This window comes from Lolium perenne, chromosome 4 (genome assembly GCF_019359855.2).
Source record: "Lolium perenne isolate Kyuss_39 chromosome 4, Kyuss_2.0, whole genome shotgun sequence".
Taxonomy (NCBI): Eukaryota; Viridiplantae; Streptophyta; class Magnoliopsida; order Poales; family Poaceae; genus Lolium; species Lolium perenne.
This window is the reverse complement of record NC_067247.2, coordinates 334,333,332-334,360,081: the sequence shown is the minus strand read 5'-3', so window position 1 is coordinate 334,360,081 and position 26,750 is coordinate 334,333,332. Positions and strand designations below refer to the sequence as shown.

The following is a 26,750-nucleotide window of genomic DNA, read 5'->3' as shown; positions in this document are numbered from 1 at the left end:
AAACCTAAGATCTGGTCTTTATTGGTTGTACCTAAAAACGGTCTTGTTGAATGCATTGTTTAAGAAACTCGGACTTTCTCCTGGATGAAAAACCCAAGATCTTCGATCGAACGATGGCAACAATTATGCATTGTTTGCTTGGAGATGTTGCTTTTGAAGAATCTCATTTGTAGTACAGGTGTTGTCTTCCGTTGTGGTTAGAGTGCTACTGTTGTGAGTGATTCAACACTGTGACGGGGTCTTGGTTTTCTTTTCACTTTTTGTATTGGTTGTATGCATCCCTGATGTCTTTGGACATCTTAGACTAGGTGTAATTGGTATCTTTCTAATATTAATATATTTCCTCTATCAAAAAAGAAAGTCTCTCCTCCAACTTCACTCACATATGTGTGGTCCCTCCTGCTTGCCTACTTCATCCTTCCTCACATTCTTGATATATGCATTCCAAACTGGTCCATCCAATCAAGCCTATGACACGAGAGCCGATGTTAGTCATAACAAAATATTTTCTTAAAAAAGTGCTAGTCGTACCAATGCAGAGGGTGGGTTCTCCTGTTTTTGAAAAATAATTTTGCGCCACACCCATGAGGTGAAACAAAAATGCTCACTAATTGGCTAGTTTATTGACATAGGAATTACATTGCTATTATTCTATATTTATTTGGTTACAATAATTATGTTCTCATTGTGCTTGTGCTTATGCTACTAGCACTCGGTGGATCGTTAAGGCATGTTTGATTGCTCGGAACGTCGTTTCTCGCGTTCACTGGGCCCAAAATCGGTCGATTGGTTGGCTGGATCGCATGAAAAAACTGCATCGCACCAACTTTAAAGCAGCCCAGAAGTTAGCCCGTGAGGAACCCTTGATTCTGTCGTGTTTTTCTGGGGACACCCGCTGGCATGCGCAAATCGGTCAGATTCGTGCTCGAGGGAAACGCGGCGGAAAAGGGGGAAGCTCCCCGTTTAGGCACGCAAAGTAGCCTCACCGCCCACCATAGTTGGTCCCCCCCTACGAAAATGAGATTCCCTTTAGCAAAGAAGATGACGGCGGTGGCCGCGATGTTCTAGATATTCGGCGGAGATCTCCGGGACCGTCTCCCACAACCTCTTTGACGCATTGTCCAGTTGATTTGCGAGTTCCAGATCTCCTGGAGCGGCGACCAGTCCCTGCCTCCATGGCTCCATCCTCTTCGTCTCCGGCTCCGGCAATATGCGGCCACCTTCAAAAAATATTGTAAGCTCGACAAACCTACTCATGCCCCTCCTCTTACTGATTTAGCTTGCAAATATGCCGATTTAGCCTAGATTCGTGCCAATTTAGCTCCTGATGCCACATCAAAATGCCTAGGCCGACATGCAGAAGATATTTATTCAAGCGGGGTGCCCTTGTAGCTTTGATTCAAGCATGGGTGTTATGCCTGCACGCGAGATCCATTCGTCTCCACACTAGGCCCAGCGTGACATATGCACCAATGTATCTCCGCGATAGAGAGAAACAACCTAAAGTATATCTACAACAATGACGATGTCGAATCTATGAACATGCTGAGGATGAAAAAACTGTCTTCAACCAACTCATCAACACATTAAGATGCAAGGGTTGCTCATGGACATCATCCACACCTGTATTGAAGAGCAAGTGGCTATGTTCCTTCATGTCGTCGGGCGAACAAACGATTCCGAGTCATCAATAGAACATGGAGGAGATCGACTGAGACAGTTTCTAAGTACTTCAAAGAAGTGTTATATGCTATTGGAGAACTGAGAGGAGAGATGATCAAGCCTGCAACTTCTGCCACCCCATGAAGATCGCTGAAAGTCATCGTTGGTATCCATATTTCAAGGTGAGCAACACTTTGTAAAACACACATTTATGCATCATTATAAAATGTTAATATTAATGTATACTATTGGATAACTATCTGATCATCGCGGAGCCTTCTTCGCCGGGGCAGTCAGCCTCGGAGGGCGACACGCAGGAGGGCCGGATGGTCACGCTGGCCGAGTCTTCTCCGCCGCTACCACGTCCGAGTGTCCCAGCGGTGGAGGAGCAGCGGACTCCGAGGACCGAGCCGTCTATGGCGGTTAGGTCGTCCGAGCCAGCGGCTCCGCCGGCTTCCTCGCCTACGCCGGCCAAGGCGGGGGTGATACAGGGGGCTACTTCACCCACTACCCCTGTATCGTCGGCTTCTTCTTCACCAGCTGTTTCTCCGCCGCGCTCGCCCACTTCTTCGCCAGCCTCCTTGCAGCAGCCTTCACCCACGGTTCCTCCTCCGGTCGTTCAGCCGACGGTGAGGATGAGTGCGAGGTTTGCTCTTTCGGAGGATGGGGCGGGGGGCGACGGATGAGGACGTGTCATGCAGCGAGCCATGCGACGCAAGGCGGAGATGAACCTTGACACGGCAGGTATTAAACAACCATCTAAGTCTTTTGTTTCTTTTTCAGATACTCGTATTTCTTCTAATTTGAGTAGCCTAGGGGTTTCCTTGGGTAGTCGGTCTAACGAGATTTCTGTTTCGGCTAATGTGTTGAGACAAACGGAGCTTGACCGTTTAACGGTTGCCCCGAATGTCTCCACTGGGCCTGAAACGGCAATTTTAGACGATGATGAAGATGATGACATCCTAGATGGTCAAATTCTCTCGGCTATAATTGGCAACATTTTAGAAGTTGATTTAGAACACGCAGAGCTTAGTTCTGATTTACAAGCGTCCGAACGTGGTTCTCGATCATCGGCTGGAAAGAAATCTCGAAGGTATGGCAAGAACTATAAATCTAAAATAGTTTCTCGATGAATGGCATGTTCCGGAATAGCAGAGGTCTTCGCGACTTGGCTAAACATTCCCACATTGCTGATGGTTGTAGAGATTATGATTTAGATTTTCTTGCTATATCGGAGACGGGTAGGCGAATTTTCTCTCAAAGTTTTCTCGACCGTTTGTCGGGCGGGATTAACTTTCAGTGGTTTTCTCGCCCGCCCCGTGGTCGGTCAGGGGGCATTTTACTTGGCGTCCGCATAGACACCATGACCGTCTTGGCTAGTTCTGATGGAGAGTATCACATTAAGCTCGACATTCAGAATAAAGCAGATGGTTTTGTGTGGAGTCTGGTTGCTGTGTATGGTGCCGCCCAGGAAGAGTTTAAGGCTGACTTTTTACGTGAGTTGGTAAACCTTACAAAGGATAATCCTTACCCTATTTTAATCGGAGGTGATTTGAATTTGTTGAGGTTTCCTCATGAGAAAAGTAAAGGCCGCTTTGATGGTCATTGGCCTTTCTTGTTCAACGCTGTCATCGATAGCCTTGATTTAAGAAAGGTGTTTATGACTGGTCGACAGTTTACTTGGGCGAACAGCTTGCCGGAGCCCACATACGAGAAACTAGATCGCGTGTTGATGGATACCGATTGGGAAAATAAATACCCTATGGTGTCAGTCCGTGCACTAGAATGTATTGAAAAATTCTCTGACCATGCTCCCATACTTTTAACCACTGGAAATCCCAGAACCGTTTGTAAACGGCCATTCAAATTTGAACTTGGATGGTTATATCGAGAGGGATTTCATGATATGGTTAGAAGGGTTTGGGAAAGACCAGTCGGGGGGAGTACGCCTATTTTGAGATGGAATAATAAAATGCGGTCTATGCGCAAACATCTCTCTGGTTGGGCTGCCCATACGGCTGGTATCCTTAAAAAAGAAAAAACTCACTTATCAAATGTGATTGATGAGCTTGAGGCTGTTGCGGAGATTAGACCACTGTCTACACATGAGATTGAGCTTAAAAATCAATCCAATGAACAGATGGCGGGTCTTCTTCGCGAAGAGGAACTCAAATGGTATCAACGATCCAAGGCTTAATTCATCTTGGAAGGAGATTCAAATACGCGGTATTTCCATGGCTTAGCCAATGGGGGACACCGGAAAAAACGTATTCACTCTCTTGTTCAAGATGAAGGGTTGATTGAAGGCCATGAGCAACTCAAGTCTTACATTACTAATTATTATAAGGGTCTGTTTAGTCCTCCGGAGGAAAGTACTTTCTCTCTTAATGAGGACTTAACAGATGATATACCCCAAGTTTCTTTGGAAGAAAACGGCTTGCTAACCGCACCTTATACTGAGGAAGAGGTTAAGAAGGCAATTTTCCAAATGAAATGCAACAAAGCACCGGGTCCAGATGGTTTTCCAGCAGAGTTTTATCAAACCTTCTGGGATACTATTAAATCGGACCTTCTAGATTTGTTCAGTGATTTACACATTGGACAACTAGAATTATTTCGTCTAAATTTTGGTGAAGTTATCTTGTTACCGAAAATTAATGAGGCAGAAAGGATCCAACAATATAGACCCATTTGCCTATTAAATGTAAGTTTCAAGATTTTCACTAAAGTGGCCACCATTAGACTTAATACGGTTGCGGATCATGTGGTTTTACCATCGCAAACAGCCTTTATGCAAGGACGTAATATCCTTGATGGAGTGGCGGTTTTGCATGAGATGGTACATGAGATACGTTCTAAGAAATTAAATGGGGTTCTATTAAAGCTTGATTTTGAGAAGGTGTATGATAAAGTTAAATGGTCTTTCCTTCAACAGACACTCAGGATGAAAGGCTTTTCGCCTGAGTGGCGAGCTCTAATTAATGATTTCGTGTATGGAGGTAGTGTGGCTATACGGGTCAATGATGACTCTGGACACTACTTCCAAACACGAAAAGGGTTACGCCAAGGGGATCCGTTATCTCCGATGTTGTTTAACATCATAGCGGATATGTTGGCGGTACTCATAGAGCGGGCCAAGTCTGATGGTCAAATTGAAGGTGTGATTCCACATCTAGTTGATGGTGGCTTATCTATCCTTCAGTACGCTGATGACACAATTCTTTTTATGGATCATGATCTTGAAAAAGCTCGAAATCTGAAATTAATTTTAGCAGCTTTTGAGCAATTATCAGGATTGAAATTAACTTTCATAAAAGTGAATTGTTCTGTTTCGGTGATGCCCAAGACGATGTAGCTCTGTATACAGAGTTATTTGGTTGTGGGCAAGGCCAATTTCCGATTCGTTATTTGGGTATTCCGATTCACTATCGGAGACTGACAATTGCGGAATGGAAATTAGTGGAAGAAAGATTACAAAAACGCCTCAGTAGTTGGAAAGGTAAATTGTTGTCCCTGGGTGGAAGATTGGTACTCATTAATTTGGTACTAACTAATATGGTACTGTATATGTTATCATTCTTCATCTTACCCAAAGGAATTCTGCACAAACTCGATTATTATCGATCCAGATTCTTTTGGCAAGGGGACAACGAGAAAAAGAAATATCGACTGGTTAAATGGAGTATAGTTTGTAGTCCCGAAGATCAAGGAGGGCTTGGAGTTCATGACCTAGAGGTCAAGAATTCAGCGCTACTGGGTAAATGGCTTTTTAAGCTACTTACTGAGGATGGGATTTGGCAAACTATACTTCGGAGAAAGTATATCGGCTCGAAGACAGTATCTCAAGTGGTTTCGAAACCTAGGGATTCACACTTCTGGGCTGGTCTTATGGCGACAAAAATGCCTTTTTTCGACATGGGACTTTCTCCATTAAGAATGGAGCACAGATACGGTTCTGGGAAGATGCTTGGCTCGACAATGCACCCCTATGTGAACAGTATCCCGCTTTGTATAGAATTGCGCGTCGCCAAGGTGATACCATTGCAACTGTAATGGCTACCTCACCCCCGAATGTGACGTTCAGACGGGTTTTACTAGGACAAAGGCTCGTGGCATGGAACAACCTAATTCAGAGGCTTGGAGATATTCATTTATCGCCAGAGCCAGATGAATTTCGATGGAACCTCCACGTAGATGGTTCTTTTTCTGTAAAATCTTTGTACAATGCGATGCTGCTTTCTGATTTACCAGTTGATAATGATAAAAAAATTTAGAAGATGAAGATACCATTAAAAATTAAATTTTTTTGGATGGTATCTTCGTCGAGGAGTTATTCTCACCAAAGACAATCTTGTTAAGCAGAATTGGCACGGAAGTACACGATGTGTCTTTTGTCATCATGATGAAACCATCAATCATTTATTCTTCCAGTGCCAGTTTGCGAGATCTATATGGTCAGTCATCCAAGTAGCGTCTACCTTGTATCCTCCGACTAGTGTCGCTAATGTCTTTGGCAATTGGCTTCATGGTATCAACTCAAGGTTTAAAATGCTTCTTAGGATGGGGGCGCTAGCAGTTATCTGGGCGCTCTGGCTATGTAGAAATGGCAAGATCTTTAATGACAAAAATTGCTCTTTGTTGCAGGTTATCTACAGATGCACAGGTATTCTCCGTTCGTGGTTACCTCTTCAGCGTGTGGAGAACCGAGACCTATTTACGGAGGTCTGTACACGGTTGGAGGATACGGCGAGGGATATTTTTCCCTACATGGGTGGCAGCATAGTCTACGAATAGTAGCTCCACCTAGCTCTTAGGCGTCATATGATTCATCGTTCCGATATGTATTTCGCCTATTTTTGTTTAATGTAACTTTGGTCACTTGAGACAACAAACGGCTGTGCGCATCCTGGTTATGCAGAGGCCGGATGTAATTGCTTCTTGAAGTAATAAAGCATCCTTTATCGAAAAAAAAAATCTGATCATCACATATGTTCATGTTCATGTCAGGATGTGTTGGTACCATTGATGGTAGTCATATCACAGCGAAAGTGCCAAGAAACTAATATCATGCTTACAGAGGGATAAATCACTACACCAGCTAGAATGTGCTTGCCGCTGTGGACTTCGATATGAGTTTCACATATGTGCTCGCTGGATGGGAAGGATCAGCCCATGATGCTACAATTCTGACTTGGAAAGAGCAGATGGCCTGAAGATCCCTAAGGGTAAGTTCTACCTAGACGATGTTGGCTATGGTTGCCACCCTGGTTTTCTCCCGCCCTTCAGGTCCACAAGGTACCATCTCAATGAGTTCTTTGTAAGGTTCTACCCGAAGAATGCCAAGGTTCTGCATAACTGGATCTTAGGCTAGGGTGTTGATTCATTCTTCCCGGACGAGAATGAGGTCCAGCCTGATGAGGTTGATGTTTGACGTGGTGTTGCTGCCACAGATAACACGGCTTGAAAGAGCAAGAGGCAGGAGTGGGCGGACTCTATGTGGGCTGACAGAGGTCAGACCAGGATCTGAAAAAGAAGAAGAGAAGCATTCCCGTGATGTGTCTTGTCCCATGAACTACTCCATGTTGTATGTCATGAACTACTTGTGCGCTCTTCACTACCATTTGTGATTAGCTAGGGTCTAACTTGTTCTGCATTTGTAAGTAGCTAGGATTGAACGCTGATGAGGGGTAATGTCACCATTTGGTAGAAATGGTAACTAGAACTATGTCCCGTACATAACCAAACAGGCAAAATGTGTACTTGAGACGCAAATTGCAGTTTTCTTGCTAACCAAATAAAGCGCACAATTGGGCTGAAAAAACTTTATTGGCAACCAATCAAACTCTTCAGGTATATGTCTTTGGCCCAGTTAAACATGGCTTTAGGGAGAAAATCTCGCCCGATGCATCAAAGAGATGTGACCAACCAATGAGGCCCTTAGCTACCGTGTATATGCAGCATGCCTATGTTGTGTTTGTAGTTCTATGAGGCGGTTTCGTCTGCTGGTGCTTAGCGGACATCAACGAAGGATTTTTTTTGCAGCACCTACATCAGTGGTATTGGTGACCTCGGACACTCTAGATCTGCACGCCCTCTATAGGATAAGTAGAGTTTCGGCAACAGATGTGCCCAACCTTAATTATTGAGTACCTTACTATTGATCGCTGAAAGTTCTAGCACTGATTCTAATTTACCGTTGTACAGACAATGAAGTCTATTGAGAATGCAATTTTATCATCTCCATTGGGCATCAATCCAACATCTGACAGGCAATAGGATTATTGCAGTTGTCCCTCCGGAAGTATTAATGTTGATGTTATTGCCCTTCCTGCCGGTGCAGGCGGCACGACCTCGTTGGAGAACCCGTGCTTGGCGCCCTTGGCAGGCAGCAACTCCAGGGCGGTGGCGGCAGCGACGGTTGGACAACGGTCAAGCGACTCGCAGCCGGGAAGTCCGAGACGGGGCTTGGTGCCCTTCAGGTCGTCATCTGCGCGGCCACATGCGGCAGTCGAGAGGCCTATGTAGTCGAGCTCGAGAGGCGCTGACATGTGAAGCAGCAGGACATGAACTGGAGGAGTTGGAAGGGGGGTAGGGGAGGGGAGTAGAGGTGGTCGTTGGTGGTTTGATTGCTATATGAGGAAGAGGGAGAGCAAATGTGGTAGCACCAGCAGGGACTAGACTAGAGACTGTAGCAGGAACTAGTGGAAGAAGATGTGCCACGCCTAAGACTACGGCTTGGCGCATCACAGTGTAACACGAGCACAAGGACGCAAAAAAAGGACGCCACACTTGTGACCTTGGGGCCTACCGGTCCACGCTGCCTGCGGCGTCCTTGACACCGGCGTGGCTAAAAAGCTTAGTTTTGTGAAATTGTTTCTTCAAAAGTTTAATTTTCAAATTTGTTTCATTGTAAGGTCATTTTTGTCGATTTTACCTAGGAATTGATTGCACGCAACAGACGGTCCACATGTGGCCTGGGAAGCTGTAATTTCCTGGAGGAATGTTTCTTCTCAATACTAAACTAAGAAAAGACCAACCTGGCAATGATGCATGCAACAAGAATCATCACAAGGAGATTGCTAACGAATGTGTTAAAATATCAAGAGTAATAACATTTCCAGACATGTAACATTCCACCTACATATGAAAAGCTAGGGTAGATTTGAAGTTGAGTTCTCAAATTTCTGGTCCACTATAAAACTATCATAAAAACACAAAAGATAAAGCCTCAAAACAAAAACGCAAAGTTTTAAAACAAAGAAGCAAATATGTTAGCATTCAAATCCAAAAGTAGCCACGTAGCAACGATAAATGTACTCCATTGATACCCATACCAGTCACCATTTAATTTAAATCACGACTGGAGTATAATTTCCACATGACATAGTCAGAGATCTTGAAGCTCATTCAGTCTAACTACTAACATATAACGATCAAACTTGCAGCTAAATCACCAACTCAGAGAACTTGAAGCTCATTCAGTCTAACTTCTAACATTCATTTGCATAAGCAGAAACAGTCTAAATTTTGACATAACATGTAGCAAAGATCTCAACACATCACCAACTTTCCACTTGAATGTCAACTAGTTACGGCTAGTCTACGATTAGGTGCACCAGATCAACTCTTTATCCTTGCATGCCTCCACCTTTCTTGCTTTCACCTTTCCCTAGCAAAACAAACATAATGTATGTCAAACATGATAGTTTCAAAGTAATGAGGCATGTTTGAATTACTCATACAACATTCATAAAATGTATGTCAGAACATGACAGTTTCATAATAATCACAAGACATGTAAAAATGAGGCAAGGAATATTCATAGAATATATGAAAAACATAATAATTTCAAAATAATCAAGCAGATTCGAAATGCTGATACAAAAAAAAATACAAGCAGAAAATGGCTTAAAACGTTTTCTGAATAAGAAAAAAAAGGAAGGACAGAGTACAGCTGCAAGGAATATGGTTATGCCTATCTAGTCTAGTTTGATCCGTCACTGTAGTTTCCAAATTGATTAATGAGCACCACCAATAATGAAATATACAATGGCATGCTGCCTCGGGCCAGTTCAAAAAGGCACTGAATTTAAATAGCCACATGTGGCAAGGATAATGCTTGTAATTTTCACGTGTTTCACTTCAAAACTTTGCGCGCCCAGTTTTAGACTGAATTTATCCTTCCGCAAGTGACATATGTCAATGAATCTATGCTACCGATTCAGAATTTAACTACTGAAGTTCAAAATGCATCCTGCTATATATTCACTGAATATGGCATGTTCTCCAAGCTTAAAAGTGGAGAAGTAGAACTATTACATTTTTTCATATATATACAAAAATGCAGTGAAACATGTAAAATATGTGTCCCTGAGATGGACGAATTTGAGTACTAGTGCTACACCGGGTTATAGTAATTTGGCATTAATTCCAAAATCATGACTGCTAATGAGTGCCAGTTTCTGGAGTCAAACAAATATGTTAATTTTCACAAACAATCAAGTTAACTCGATGTGGCAAACATGCAACATATGCCAATGAATGAATTTACGCTACAGATGTATAATGACAGTACTAAGCAGACGAGACATACATGGTTATCGGTAGTTAGTAGTATTACCTTGTGGTAAGCGCTTACGTATGCACTGCACTGGCTGGCAAAGGGTTGGGAACGTATCTGTTCTGTATTTTGTGGGCAGAAGGAGACTTTGTGATGCTGCATGTCAACCCTAAGCAAATACTGGCCCATGTACTCCACTTGACAACCAACCACTTTCCGACGAGTGACGACTAGGTAGACAACATCATCTTCGTTCATGCTCAGCACTGGGAACAACGGCAAGATCTTTGGCAAGCCCGACTGGAGGTAGTTGTTGCTTTCCCAGATGTCCCTCACAAAGCACTCATTGACTTTATTCCAATGACAGAGGTCTGTCGACAGTGTCCAGGCGGTCAATGATAATTCATTGCCCGGCCGCTGACCATAGCCATCCATGGTGACGAACTTGATGCTGCCATCAACACAGGCAACAGAACGGAACTCCTCTGGCCGCAATGGATGTTCAAACCGGTCATAGGCCATAGACTGCTGAGGCAACGGAATGTAGCGGAACTTTGGTTGGCCATCACTGTGAAGCATCAAATCACAAATCAACATGCCTTTGAACAAATCAACCCAGCAGAGGACTGAGCCTCGATACGAGAAGCACATGTCGGCCTGGAAGACACAGTTAGGCAGGCAAAGCTCAGGAGGGAAGCTGGCGGGATACATGACCCACTCTGCGGCGGACGGCCGCCAAATGGAGAGTGCAGCTTTAGGGGGGGTGCAGCCTCTTTTCTTGGTGAGTTCAGCAAGAAGGTAGTTGTCCTCCTTGAGGGAAAGGACGACAGATCCAAGCCCAAGGTCTGCACGGGAGTAGTCATAAGGGGGCTGGGGGACCGCCGAGAGGGAGTTCTTGCTGGTGTCATAGATCAGATAGCCTCCTTTCAAATTGTTGCCGGGGCGGTAAGGGCCAGCGTACAAGGCGACCAGATTCTTGTCTGCGCTTGCGATGACAACAGAGAAGATGTCTTCGCATAGCTGCGGGATGGATTTCGTCGGCCGCAGTAAGCGCAGGGAGGATAGTTGTGGTGGATTGGCGAAGTGTGCATCTGGTTTGACACTCTGCAGGTAGACGAGGATGGCATCTTTGATGTCTTGGCGGCTTGGTACCTTTACCGTTTCTCCTTCTTCGCTGGATCTAGGGCGGCGCATCGAGTCGCTCGGGCCGCCCATGGAGTCTTGTGCTGCTTGGCTCTTGCCGCCGAAAGCTGACGCGTCGTGCTCGAAGAGAATCTCGCGCTTGAGCAAGACCCAAGCAGGGACCATGGCAGCTAGGGTTGCGTCGAGAAAACAGGGTGGGAGGGTCACTGGCGATTCGGGTCGAGGAAGGACAAGGACAAGGATGGAGTTGATTTGGCGAAGTGTGAATCTATCTAAGTTTGAGAGGGGAAGGAACGCGAGAAAGAGAGACGGCAACTCGTCATCAAGGAAAGGACCGACAAGGGAAGGGACAGCGATCGAGATCGAAAATAGGCAAAGGACGGTGGATAGGTAGGATAGGGGGAGGTCCTGTCCACCGACCTGGTTCCACGGACGGACCACCACACACCCCACGGACGCACGTATCGACGCAAAATTGGAAACTAGTACTAACCAAGGATACTAACCGACTTGTACACAATTATGACACCTAAACACCGATCTTAAATATCTTGGCCATGAGCGTCTTGTCCGCTGATGTTGCAGCAACATAGATCGAGCAGCTCTTCAGCAATCTCAGATCCAGCCGATCGAGAAGGCCTCTCCGTGGCTCGTCCGAGGAGTCCGGTGCATGCCATGGCGTCGATGGAGTTTCAGGTTCCATCCGCGCCTAAACGATGCCGCCTTGATCTTGGCTTAGCCGCCGCCGCAACCAGCATGACTACACCGACCGCCGGAGGCGATGACAATGTCTCGTTATTGGAGGACGTCATCTTCGAGATTCTCTCCTGGCTGCCTGCAAAGTCCCTGTGCAGATATCGGTGCGTGTCCAAAAACTGGCGCGCTCTCATCTGCAACCCAGCCTTTGTTACCGTGCACAGGTTCCGCGCCGAGCCGCTCCTCGTCGCCATGTCATGCTCAGGTGACGGCCCAAGTTTCCTGCAGATGATGGACGTGCAGGGCAACGTGGTGAAAGTTGTAAAATACCCTGGCTGCGTTCAGAGTTTCTGTCTAAGCATCGGTCGCCTCGTCGATCCAAATTTCGGCCATAAATTTTCCAACATCCGAATGATCGATCTAGACACCGGGAAAAAATTCAGGACCTGCCAGAAACCGGCCAAGAAAGAGCGCGATGTTGTCGCCAGCAGAAGCACGCGCATAGAAAGATGCTTTGGCTTCGGACGCACAGCCAAGTCCGACGTGCGCAAGATCTTCGGCGTCGTCCTACAGTCAGTGATAACCGGTATCTACCGGTGCGAGGTTCTTAGCCTAGGAAAGGGTGCCAAATGGCGGCCGACGCGACCGCCACCATACTCAATCTCAGCGGTGTATGACGACTATAGTGAAGGGGTCACGTTGAATGGCTGCGTTAACTTCCTGTCTCTAGACGAGGAAAGTGTACTTTTGATCAGCTTCGACCTCGAAAGCGAGGAGTGGAAGGTGATCCAAGGACCATCTGGAGTTTTGAGTCACGCGGCAATGGAGAAGATCAGCATAGCTGAGCTCAATGGATCCGTGTGCTTGGTTCAAAACATGGGGTTTATGATATGTTTGTGGCTCTTAACTGATCCTAGCAAAGAGACCTGGATCAAGATTTACTCGATAAGGATGGGGTATAAGCCCATCCACCTTCTGACGCCTTTGAGAATGATACATCCTAGTGGGAAGTTGCTCTTCTGCTATTTCTACAACAAGACGTCAAGGCCGGAACTGCAAATATATGATCCTCGCTCTGGGGGTTGCACGGACGTGAAGAACGCGCCGACGAACCTCGTTGGTAATATCAGACTTTGCAGCACGAACGTAGATCCTAGATTTTCGGTTGAGCTCTAATTTAGCCTAATCATCTATCTTTTGGGAAAAGATGTCCTTGGTGTCCAAATTAATGAATAAACAATACTGTTGTGTTGTTGGAATTAAACATAGACGATAGTAGCATGATATACACATGTATATGGCGGCCTGCTATCATAACATTTGCTGACCTAGTGGTTTGCCCACTTCAGTCATCTGGTTCAAACAGTGTCTTTTGTGAACAATATATGTCTCTTTGATTGATTTAGACAACATTTACAAAAAAAACATACATGATGTGCATGTATCGGATCATTAAATTTGGTGTGTGGTTTGAGAATGTTATGTCTCGACAAGTAGGTATTCTTCTACTAATGTAAGTATGCATCAAAGCTAATGGTACAGATATGTGATCCCCATTTGAGGTAACGCATAGATGCGAAGATATTGACCAACATCAATATTTGAAAGTCGATTGTACAAGTGTATGATCCACAATTGCATAGCAATGCCTTGGTAACCTTAAAAACAAGATCGTCCTTGAAACCAATGTTCAGATGTTTAGCCAGCGCGGGGATGTTGAAGTGTTTTACAGGAAAATTTACATCTGAGATAGCTCTTGTGCGGTAAAATCAAGTGGGTACTCAATCTTTTTTTTTTTTGACAGAAAACCGTGAGCTTTATTGATCAAATAACCATAATGTCATTACAAATATCCTCACGGATACACTCCGGAGGAGAACCACACCACACGACACCGGAGGAGAACCACACCACACGACATCTACTGAAAACTCACACCTTCTAGCTAAATTGTGTGCAACAACATTGACCACACGGTAAACATGTTTGAAAGAACAAAGAACGAAGGATCTTGCTATACGCTTTACATCCTCAATCACCGGTCCATAGGAAGACCGATCCATCATCTCAGCATTGACGCGATTGATCACTGACCGGCAATCTGAAGCAAAAATGACCTTGGAGTAACCTTCATCGCATGCAAAGGGCACGCCACAACGCCAAGGCTTCTGCCAGTTCCGCATTGATCACCTCGTCTCGGCGCTCACCACAAGCAGCAAGGAAGGTCCCATGCTGATCACAAGCAACGACACCAATACCCATCTGTCTCGTGGTAGCAAAAGTCGCTGCATCCACATTAACAAGCACCATACCGGCAGGGGTGTTGATGAAGAAGGTTCACGCCTTATATCATATCAATGTATGCCTTGATCTTAGCATCAATAGACTTAGGATGCATCATACCTTCACCCTCACGGTACTTATTTCTAGCATCCCAAATGTGCCAGAAAGATACCATCAGAGTTGTAGCTTCTAGATCGGAGCAGCGCTCAATAAAATCAAGAGCCCAGACTCTAGGAGAAATGAAAGCCTTCCTGTTAAGATGGATATTGAAATCAGATTTCACTTCTCGCCACCTCGTCGACATAGGGGCAGAACAGCAAAGCATGCTCGACTATCTCATGTTTGTTGCAGTAATATTTGTCGAGGAAACAGGGATTGCCGCTTCTGGAGTTGATGACCGCAGGGGAGGCAGTCATGAGCAAACCTCCAGAGTGTGATCTTCATCTTTCCCGGCGCCTTGCTCGTCCATAACTTCTTCCAAATACTGGAATTATCAGACACAGCTGAAGATGAACCCTGCCCATGTTTGTTGCGATCAGTAGCCACCCGTTCCGACCTAGCAAGGTGATATGCTGACCGCACCGAATGGCTTCCAAACCGATTCCAGGGCCAGGAGGCGAAATCCTCGCCACCGTGACGGCTAATCAGTACCTGCAGAATCTTGGTTGCAACATCAGCACCAATGATGGTTCGGATGAGCTCCGAATCCCATGTGAATGTTCCATCCAACATCAGCGTATCTACTGTCTTATCGGGCATCAGAGGAATCCGAGGGTGTAGGGTACAAGGAGGCACCTCCGGTATCCACTTGTCTGTGAGAATTTTGGTTTTCTTCCCATCACCGATGCCCCATCGAACACCCTCCTTCAGTAGTTTCATACCAAACTGGATGCTTCTTGATGGCGTGTAACTCACACGTTCGTTGGGAACCCCAAGAGGAAGGTATGATGCGCACAGCAGCAAGTTTTCCCTCAGAAAGAAACCAAGGTTTATCGAACCAGGAGGAGCCAAGAAGCACGTTGAAGGTTGATGGCGGCGGGATGTAGTGCGGCGCAACACCAGGGATTCCGGCGCCAACGTGGAACCTGCACAACACAACCAAAGTACTTTACCCCAACGAAACAGTGAGGTTGTCAATCTCACCGGCTTGCTGTAACAAAGGATTAACCGTATTGTGTGGAAGATGATTGTTTGCAGAAAACAGTAAAACAGTATTGCAGTAGATTGTATTTCAGTAAAGAGAATTGGACCGGGGTCCACAGTTCACTAGAGGTGTCTCTCCCATAAGACAAACAACATGTTGGGTGAACAAATTACAGTTGGGCAATTGACAAATAAAGAGAGCATGACCATGCACATACATATCACGATGAGTATAGTGAGATTTAATTGGGCATTACGACAAAGTACATAGACCGCCATCCAACTGCATCTATGCCTAAAAAGTCCACCTTCAGGTTATCATCCGAACCCCTTCCAGTATTAAGTTGCAAAGCAACAGACAATTGCATTAAGTATGGTGCGTAATGTAATCAACAACTACATCCTTAGACATAGCATCAATGTTTTGTCCCTAGTGGCAACAGCACAACACAACCTTAGAACTTTCACATCCTTTGTCCCGGTGTCAATGCGGGCATGAACCCAAAGATCGAGCATAAATACTCCCTCTTGGAGTTACAAGCATCTACTTGGCCAGAGCATCTACTAGTAACGGAGAGCATGCAAGATCATAAACAACACATAGATATAACTTTGATAATCAACATAACAAGTATTCTCTATTCATCGGATCCCAACAAACGCAACATATAGAATTACAGATAGATGATCTTGATCATGTTAGGCAGCTCACAAGATCCGACAATGATAGCACAATGGGGAGAAGACAACCATCTAGCTACTGCTATGGACCCATAGTCCAGGGGTAGACTACTCACACATCACTCCGGAGGCGACCATGGCGGCGTAGAGTCCTCCGGGAGATGATTCCCCTCTCCGGCAGGGTGCCGGAGGCGATCTCCTGGATCCCCCGAGATGGGATCGGCGTTGGCGGCGTCTCTGGAAGGTTTTCCGTATCGTGGCTCTCGGTACTGGGGGTTTCGTCACGGAGGCTTTAAGTAGGCGGAAGGGCAAGTCAGGAGGGGGCACAGGGGCCCCACACCATAGGCCGGCGCGGCCAAGGGGGGGGCCGCGCCGCCCTAGGGTTTGGGCACCCCGTGGCCCCACTTCGTTTCGTCTTCGGACTTCTGGAAGCTTCGTGGCAAAATAGGCCCCTGGGCGTTGATTTCGTCCAATTCCGAGAATATTTCCTTACTAGGATTTCTGAAACCAAAAACAGCAGAAACAAAGAATCGGCACTTCGGCATCTTGTTAATAGGTTAGTTCCAGAAAATGCACGAATATGACATAAAGTGTACATAAAACATGTAGATAACATCAATAATGTGGCATGGAACATAAGAAATTATCGATACGTCGGAGACGTATCACTTCTCCAAGAATATGAAGAGGAGCGGGGCTTTGGAGCATCCCAGAAGTCACAATTAGGGAAATAACGGCCTCTCAGCACCCTTGCACATAGAGAGGATGGTTCCATCAATAAACGCCAATACTAACGACCCAACATGGCTTGATTGAACAGACCCAAGTCACGGAAACCCAAGCCTCCCATGATCTTCGGTGTTGAGAGCCATTCCCAAGATCTCCAGTGGATTTTCTTGTTGCCGTTCTCTGTTCCCCACCATTGGTTTGCAATCGAACGTCGCATGGAATCACAGGTGGAAACTGGCAATTGAAAACAACTCATCATATATATAAGTAGGTATTGCCTGAATTACCGCTTTCAGAAACGTCTCAGCCCCGACGCGGGAGAGGGGACGATCAGAGAAACCACTCATATGTTGCCACATACGTGTGATAAGGAACTTGAAAGTGCGGACAGGAGACCTGCCCACCTCCGCTGGCATACCAAGGTAGAACTCTTGCAAGTCTTCATCTTGGACACCCAGTTTCAGCATCACTCGGGCCTTGACAGCAGCAGGATAGCAAACTCCAAAGAAAATTGACGACTTATCAAGGTTACTTTTCTGGCCGGAGCCCTCACAATAGCTCTTCAAAGTTTGCTGCAAAGTGTCCACACTTCTTTCATCGCTGCGGGCGAAGAATATACTATCATCTTCCAACAGTAAATGGGAAATAGGGGGACCAAGTCTGCCATTACATAAACCTTGTAGCTCGCCTTGGACCTCCTAAATTCAATTAAAATTCAATAATTATGAAAAAATTCTAAAATAAATAAAACCATTAAGTAAATAAATAAAAAACTAAAACTAATTTTCTTTTATCATTATCTTATTAAATCCTTATTAGAGGGATTTAAACCCTGAATAATATTTACCCTGATTATTAATCCTCTAAAAATAATAAAATGCTAAGTACATTATTATTTCCTTAATTCAAAGGTATTAGTAACTTCAACTTCATCACCAAGTTATTACCTTAAGAATTGTATCACAAATAGGAAACCCTAGTTCCATTATAAATAAAACTATAACCTCATAATTTCATGTGAAACCCTAAAACCCTAATTCCTTTGTGAACAAACCCTAACTCTATTATTTTATGAGAACCTAAATTGCTTCTAACCCTAAACCCTAAGAATGATAAAATATGATCATGTTATTTTCCTTTGACTTATAGATCCATAATTAGCAACTAAATACATGTTCATGTCCTCATAAAATAATAGAATCCTTATTACTAATAAATTGGTATTTCATGTCTTCATACTAATAAAACCTAAATGATCAAGTAGAACCACTTAAAAATGTAAACCCTAGCTCCTATGCTCAAAGTCATCACCCATAATTATCCATATTTAGCATCACACCATTGTGATGAACTCCAATAGCAATCATGTCCAATATTTTGCATTACCTACCCATGCCCACTAAACCCTACTAGTATTAGATATTTATGAACCATCCTATTTAGGAACCAACTATTCTTTACTTAGGGTATCCAATAGCAGAAACTAGGCACCACAAGCCTTAATTGAAATAATTATTATAACTTAAGTAATATGTTCTTCAAAAGTTATTCTTTTTAAGTAAATAGAAAGTAGTCATCAACCCTGCCTAATAGAACATATGGACTATAGCTGTCTATCACCAGTAAGATATAACCAACCATGATATTAACCATGTATAATTAGTTGCTTAATATGCTCATGTTTTACCAAAACAACACTAGTTCCAAATGAAAGCAAAGTTGTTCAATTCATGTGATCTTTCTAATAAACCCTAAGTGATGTAGTAGTATGAAATAGAAGCAAACTCTAACCTATTAATTCATGGCATCACCTTTAATGATCACTAATTAGTATAACACCATTGTGATTAAACCTAAAGTAGTAACCTTATTTGCTTCTGCTTAACTAAAACCATATAAGCTCAATATGCTGATGAATCCAACTTTGTTGTGATCCATCTACTACTTACTCAAGAAACTAATTTGGAACCCATAATAAACCACAGAAATCCACAACCCTAATTATCATACTTGTTCTTTATTAAGGAACATGTTCTTGAAAAGTTATTCTTTTGAAGTACATGCTAAGTAATCATTAACCATGCCATATAGTACTAAAACCAACAATTGTTCATTACATGTTAGAATTATACCAAATTTTATTGTTGTGTGCTAGTAATGTTATTGTTGTGATGTATTACACTACTTGTTTATGCTACAAGTTAATCAGAACCTTAATAAGAACCTTGCTTGTGAACCATCTCTAAAAGTGCAACACACCCTAAACAAATCATTCCAACTCACTAAACCTAAATCATCGGGGTTAGAACACGTTTAGAACGATTGCATCTCATCCTTATGCATTATTGCATCCTTGCCAATCCTTTAAACATCGTCCTTACCGGAAGATGATGCTATTTCAGAACTTGGAGTTATTGCGTATCGAAGACCTTGTCTGCATAATCTTGCAGTCGAGAAAGGCAAGTTCATCGCCTGCTCATGTCACTTTGAGTATTTTTACCAAATTAAGTACTATACTTATCACTCTTGCATTAAAAGCAACATATTATTTTCACAACTATGAATATGACTATGTGGTGGCAATGGAACCATGGTATGAGTATATATGGTGGAAGTTCCATTCCAATGGGTTTATATCCATCTAGGATTAACAACAAATGTCGTCCAGTGATTCTTGTGCCGTAATACCCGTGTTAACCATAAGATCTAGAGTTGGACGGAGTAGTCAGTTGTATTTCTTTCTTTCGCACATCAACGGATGCGTTACCGTAGTAGTTGTGTCCCGAGGGAACAACCGGATGGGTGGGGAACCTTTAAGTCCTCACGGTAATGTGGTCTATGATGGGTTGCAGAAGACCGGCGAAGGTACTGAGGTCGGATGACACCCAATGGGGTATGCTGACCGGCGGGGGTATTAGTCGAGGTCGGAACAGACTGGCAAGGACCCAAGGTTGGAACTATAACAAGGGTGGGTGTGTGGGGTCACGGAGAAATGCAATGATTGGCTAGGACCTTATACCGGGCCTCACACCAAGGAAGTGTGGACGGGAAAGATCGCCCGGTTGGCAACAAGGATAAGTTCTCTTATGGGTAAAGCAACACACCGTTGCAGAGTGTATAAAATTGTGTCTTGTCACTCCCTGTTCCGGGTTTGGAACTGCGAACGCGGCCGGAAAGGAACTTCATGAAGTTCTAAACACCCGGTGAAGGCTGACGGACATAGTTCTTCAGAATAAAAGCAACCTTTTGAAGGAATGTTTACAAAAAAACATGCATTGCCTATGACTTTCTGGTCCATGGTTGTAGCTAGTGCATTAAACACCTCTTTCCTATAATGAACTTGTTGAGTATGCTCGTACTCATCCCTCTTTGAATCCCCTGCTTAGATCTGAAGACATTAAAAGAAGATCTACAGTGCAACTCAAAGACTGAAGAGTCAACAAGTACTTCAATAGACAGGATCCTACCAAGAGGAGTCAAACACCACATCCACCTTGGAGAAAAACTTGATTAGCAGTAGAAGGAAACTAGCTTCCTAATCCTAGCTCCTAATTAGCTAGAATCCAATCATAGCCTCTATAACTAGATTAGCAGTAGAGTTAGTAATAAGTTAGACTACGAGTTGTTCTTCTGAATTTTATTTGCAGTTTTACCTCACTATAAAGTAGGAGGCTGTGTTGATCTTCTGTAAAGAGTCTGTGTTGTAATTTTATAGACATGCCTTGTACCCACATATGTTTCTGTTGCACCCACTAGTGGAACGGTGTTTCATTGGTGTTATGTCAGCGACTTGCATACTACACCATCCAGTGGTATGTCGTGTCACCACACCCTCGTCGTGCCGCCATACATGGAGCAGCATCTGATCAGCAAGTACAAGTTGAAGAACAATGGCCCGCCGGTGAAGGTGTGCTTGTACATGGGCGAGCGTCGGGAGGGGAAGGTGCAGCTCCAGTGGACGGCCCAGAGCGTCGGCTTCATCAAGTCCTGGAGCGAGTTCTCCGCCAGGCTTGGCCTCCGCGTCGACGACACGATCATCTTCACCCCTAAGGACGACGGCTTCAAGGTTGACGCCTTCAGACTTCGTGCTCCAGCATCTTCAGCTGCAAGAGGCATCGCGAGGGCCCTTATGCTGATCCTCGTCGTTAAGGTGCTTGTGCTTGATCCCTGTCTCTGCTGCTGTCTGATCGTCGTCGTTAGTAGTTGTGCTGGCCTCTAGGAGGCTGTTAAACACCTGCTTTTATGCATATGTGACAGTAATGTTGGCATGTAGAGGCTGTTGCTTTTGGACCTGGGTAGTCTGACTCCAGGTTTAAGTAGGCGTCTCACCACTCTAAAGCTAGGATTAGGTACTAAGTACTCTGTTCGTTGTGTATAACTGTGTGTTGTGCTTATGCCTGTGCTTGAGCTCCTGTGCGACGGTAAGGTCACCACCATATTTAAATGTGGCGATGAGAAGCTTTGCTTGACGTCCTATGAGTGCGGTGGAGATGGTGTTGTGACACGTTGAAAGCAGGCCGTGGCTCTGTCTCCCAGTCCCAGCCCAACGGTCATATTCCTCTCGTCCCAATCTCATCCGCCTCAACCTCAACTCCCCCCTTCCGCTCTTCACGTCTCCGATCCACCGCCCAAGCCCAGCCCCTCCTCGTCTCCCGCGCTACTGTCGGCGGCCTGACCCTAGCCCCGTACCGGATATCTCGCCGGCGGCCTCCCCTACCACGGCCCGGATCCCCATCGTCCCCCCTTCTTCCCATCCCCCCGGCGGCGCAACGTTTGTCCGCCCCCCGGAGACGAGGCGGAGCTAGGGTTCCGAGAGCAGGTCCCGGCGAACTCTCCTACTCTGCCCCCATCCTGCTCCGCTCCAACGACCCGACCCAGCAAGGTGAGGAACCTCCGTCCTCCTCATCCCCCTTCCCTCTCTTCAATCTGTGGTACCCATCTGCTTCCGGTGGATCTGTGATCCAGTTTTTTTTTCTGTGGTGGATTTAGCTCTGTCATGATTTCTGTGGGGAGCGAGAGGGGGCACCACTGTGGTGATGCTTCTTCTAGAAATATGGGTTATTGTTTTATAACTTACGAATTGGGTATGTTTATTTACAGAATCGGGTAGTGATGAGATGCACTGGTGAGTAGCGTGCGGGATGCTGAATGTGAATACTTGCAGTTCATGCGTGTGCTTAAATTTTTGATCGATTCGACACTTGCAGATGCTGTGCATCTGATGCAATGATTAAGGCCGTCATTTTATCTGGTTTATATGAACCGTTTGACAAGTGATGGCAACATTGTCTTAGCTGTATGAATGCAAGAATCCCAGGAACTTTATGTCACAGTGTATCTGTACCGATGTTCTGTTCGAAAATACCATGTATGTGCTTCTGAGGTTGGCATGCCCTTCCCTACAGATTGGCACCTGATCTGACCTGGCTTGTTGTGTAGCTTGTCAGTAAATCGCAGTTGGAGTTTTGGTACTAGCCACTATAGGAAGGACTTATGTTTTTTGAGTCGGTAATCATGATGCAGGGATATCTTAAGCAACATTCTAGTCCTAATTTCTTGTTCTGGCTTTTGTGGTGGTATTCATTGACCTTGCATCATAAAGTGTAGTACAAGAAGTCAGGCTTTACTTATTCCCACTTATCTGTTTGTTTCACCATTTAGTTTTAAAATGGTTGTATCTGTGAGCCTAAATTCTTTGCAAATACATCTTGGTGGGTAACAAGGCGTTGGATGAACTCATGTAGAGTATGATACTACTATTGTTTTCAATTCATTTTTACAACATTGTACATGCTTTTACATGGTGGCCTTACCATCTGCCTTCATTTGTTATTCTCTATATGGAACCATTTTTTTTGTAGCAATTAGTTTTCTTGTCTTGAGACTAGTATAATTCATTGTCACCTGTACAACTGCAACGCTTGCTGATGCTTCCCTTTTCCTACCAGAGCTCTGCTCGTTGCTCCAGTACGTGAAGTGAATAAACTGAGATGCCAGTATCAATGGATAGGAAGCAAAATGCATTCGCCACTCCAATCTGTAGAACGAACCCCTTCGATTCCGACTCTGATTCTGACGTGCCCTCAAGACCATCAAGGACACAATCTGCCCCAGTGCAGCGCACCAACCAATCCTTGCAAGAATTGGAAGAATACACCCTACATAAAGCAAAGGAAACCTCATGCAAAGTAAAGGAGTGTGTTAGGGCCGCTGAAGCTATTCGAGAAGATGCTACACAAATTCTGCTGACTTTGCATCGACAAGGTGAACAGATCACTCAGACTCATCGAGTAGCAGCTGACATAGAGCAGGACCTTACTGTGGTAAGTTCTGCACTTTGTGCGATATTGGCTAACCATTTTTTAGAGACGTACTGAGTAACCTGAGTATACTTTACTTAGCTTTCTGAAAAAGTATGCTTTAGATTCTTCTCATTACAACTCGTGAAATGGAGTCAAGTTTGATAGAATTTCCATATATGTTGATCCTAATTTCTGTCATAACCTCATCAGAAATTAGTCCTTTATAATCCACCTACACAAGGACGTATTTGGATAATCTGTATGCACCTCTCCAAGCGGGTTATGCCAAACATTTATGGATGGACATGTGCATCATTATAGCATTTTGTTTTTCCTTCTGCAGATAATAATGTTTTGTCAGATTCAGAGTAATTGGTGTCGTTTTAACCTATTTTAGTGAATTCTACATGTAAATACATTTATGTTACTAGTGTTTTTTATTTTCAGGTTATATTGGTTTTGCCTTTTCTGAGAATTAACTGAAAAGTGTCTAATTTATGGTCTGTTCAGGGTGAGAAGCTTTTGGGAAGTCTAGGTGGATTATTCTCAAGGTCAAGGACATGGATGCCAAAGAGAAATCAACAAATAAAAGGACCAGTTTCACAGAGTATGGCTTTGCAGATTCTGAGTAATTTCATGGTACTGTTATTTTGCATTATCTGATCTTTTGTGGTTATTGCAGATAATTATTTCAATACTACATCAAACCACATGGAGCAGAGGCAGAAGCTAGGAATTGTCTCAACACCTCAACAATCTCCCAGTTCTGTACATCGTTCACCTGCAACCGCGATGGAGAAAGTTGAGGTCTGTCTTGTCAGTTCGCTTAGTACCATAGAATGGACAGTGGACTAATAGGTTCTGAAAGTTAACAGTATTTTCTTTTCATTAGGATGAGAAAGCAAAGCAGGATGATGCATTTGCAGACTTGACTAACATATTGGGAAGCATGAAGGACATGGCACTGGATATGGGTACAGAAATCGATAGGTAATACTACCGCTTGAAGTTATCATCAATAGGGATGCCTTATTTCACCTGTATAGCTATACTGTCCATTTTTATAATATTCGATTTGATGGAGATCCTTCTCTTGCTGCAGGCAAAACAAATCACTGGATGCTTTCAATGACGACGTCGATGAGCTGAACTTCCGAGTCAAAGGGGCGAATCAACGGGGACGTCGGCTGCTTGGAAAGTGATATGCAAGTCGGAGTCAGGTTGTAGAACCACTGTGTCCATGTCTGACAGTTTTGACTATGCTGTGGAGATTAAAAGTGTGTTTCTGAATCCATGCCTACTTCAAAGGACTAAGGAAGCTGTTGTCCTTTTTTAACAAATCCTGGTGCGCTGGATATTCTTGTATTGTATTAGAGCCGATTGTATTATGCTGTTGTTCCTGATATTTTTCTGGACCAGATTCTTGTGTTGTATGACAACTAAGTGAGTCAGTAGGCACCTTCAGACATGTACTGCTGCTGTAATATTTTCCTTCCTGTGAGAGAGTATCGGCTCAAAAGCTATTTTTGGACATGTACGAAAGGGACCTAAAATTGTAACCGAGTTTGTAAACTAGATACTGCATAAAAGATGGGGTGCATTGTGTTACCCATTCGTTCAGTAGCAAAGTATTTCAGGTTCATAAGCCAGCAGAAAAGAAACACGATGGCCTTGCACATCTTGCTGTAGTGCAGCTAGCAGTGGAGTTCTCAAGGCAGCACGCTGGATGGTCAAGCCTTCATCGACAGATCGAGTTGTACACTTGCACTAGGGGCGCATTTGGTTGCATGCAACTAATTCCTGCAGTGGGAAGGAGTCCTGCGCGTTGGCTATAAAAGCGACTTTGTTTGGTGGACTGCATAGAGATTTTTCTGCCCATGGAGATTTGGGCTCTGGCCGTTTGGTAGATCGGTTTTCAGGTCTTGTAGCAGTCCAGAACATCGTCATTACTGTTTGGTTGCAACCCATAATCCGGTTATGATTACCTCTTCCCTTCAGTTGTGAGGTTACCAGCGATCAACAACACAAGTAAGAACACAATCATAGACGCGGTGATCATAGACGACACAAATTCACGACGCAACATTTTACAGACACGATCATAGTTCTGGACACGGAAGACATGATCATAGTTCAACACACTAGACACGAACAGGAACTAGACACGACATGGTACCAGGTTAGCTTCATACATGATGCTCGGAGACGACACACCTGGTGTCATCGCCATGGTACGGGCACCTGCTCACCACCTCAGTGCAGGTGTGATCTAAGATGACCACTCTGTACTCGAAGGAGGACAACTTCCTAATGGTAAGGGACTGGCCTACCTTGAGCTGATGGGCAACGACGAAAGCCGTCCATCCCTGGTCGATGAATGCTTAATTGCCTTCTCTCTTCGTAGTCATCCTCCAGTTGCATCCGGTGTTGGTGGTGACGATGGTGTTGGAAGGAATTTCTCCGAACCACTTGACGAAAGATTTTGGGATCATGAGCCGGCCGAAGGTGGGCTTGAAGATGATGCGGAGGAAGTGGTCCGGCCCTGCCTCCTCGTGTAAGTGGCCGACCTTAGCCGGCCTTCCATGATGCTTCTTCGCCGGTCCCTCACCGGGAACCTGAGCAGGTGACCCAAGTATGATCTTCTCAGTCTGCCAGAAGAACACACGCCATTAGAGGTGTGCCTGCTCACAAGTAGTTTAGATGAAAACTGACGTTGATAACATTAGTAAGCCCTCATACATTTGCTCACACGGCAGGCATAAGGAGTGGCCACAAACTAAGTGTAGTGTGTAACGACTGTGGCACACATGACTAAGTTTGAGGCCACCACCTAGCATTCCATTGTGCCTTTGTTGAATCATTGGCCAACGCAAATGAGGCCACATACATTTGGTCACATGGCAGGTAGAGGGACTATTCCCAAACTAAGTCTAGTGTGCAACGAATATGGCACACATGACTAAGTTTGAGGGCAGCACCCTACCTTCCGTTGTGCCACAGTTGAATCATTGGCCAATAAACTGAAGAAGCAGAAACATGCAAAGCAGGGTATCAGAGACCTCATACAATGAGGATATATGTAGGAGATGTTTGACTAGAACCAATGGCATGGTCATGTTAAGTCATGCCATAGATTCTGATCAATCATCTCCTCATACTATGATCCCAGGTTATAATCATTGGCCTAGTTCAATTAAGAAACAACACAAGTAGTAGTTCAAATTGAGTACATTACGAGTGGTACTTAGGGTGCATTACAAATTCTACTAGGACCACATTACAAATTCTCATACAGTACATCTAGAACACATTCATCACTGGTCACAAGTAGCCCTGATCCTCTTGATCTTGTCCTTGATTGCAAAGTTCACTTGAAGCAGATCGTATATGTTATACTCTAGCTTTGTCTTCTCAGCCTCTAAAGCCTTTTTTCTGCCTCCCATTCCTGTTTCTTAGCCCTCATCACCTGTGCTTGTGTTCTCTGCAGATTCTTCAGCATAGCAACCTCGTTCTTCAAGTCCTCCCACTCCTCTTGCATCTGAACAAACTAG

General features: G+C 44.5%; 2 protein-coding genes across 2 annotated transcripts; both read left to right on the top strand.

Annotated features, from left to right (window-relative positions):
• Positions 1-12,040: 12,040 nt before the first annotated feature.
• Positions 12,041-13,237, top strand: LOC139830244 (F-box protein At2g23160-like). The gene has a single exon (XM_071818251.1). It carries the CDS (start codon positions 12,041-12,043, stop codon positions 13,235-13,237), a length of 1,197 nt encoding a protein of 398 aa, XP_071674352.1.
• An 8,402-nt stretch (positions 13,238-21,639) lies between these two features.
• LOC127296524 (SNAP25 homologous protein SNAP33) lies at positions 21,640-24,727 on the top strand. The gene is made up of 6 exons (XM_051326631.2): positions 21,640-21,779; positions 22,846-23,220; positions 23,710-23,806; positions 23,882-24,006; positions 24,092-24,189; positions 24,302-24,727. Exons 2-6 carry the CDS (start codon positions 22,888-22,890, stop codon positions 24,399-24,401), a joined length of 753 nt encoding a protein of 250 aa, XP_051182591.1. The 5' UTR covers positions 21,640-21,779; positions 22,846-22,887; the 3' UTR covers positions 24,402-24,727.
• Positions 24,728-26,750: the final 2,023 nt, after the last annotated feature.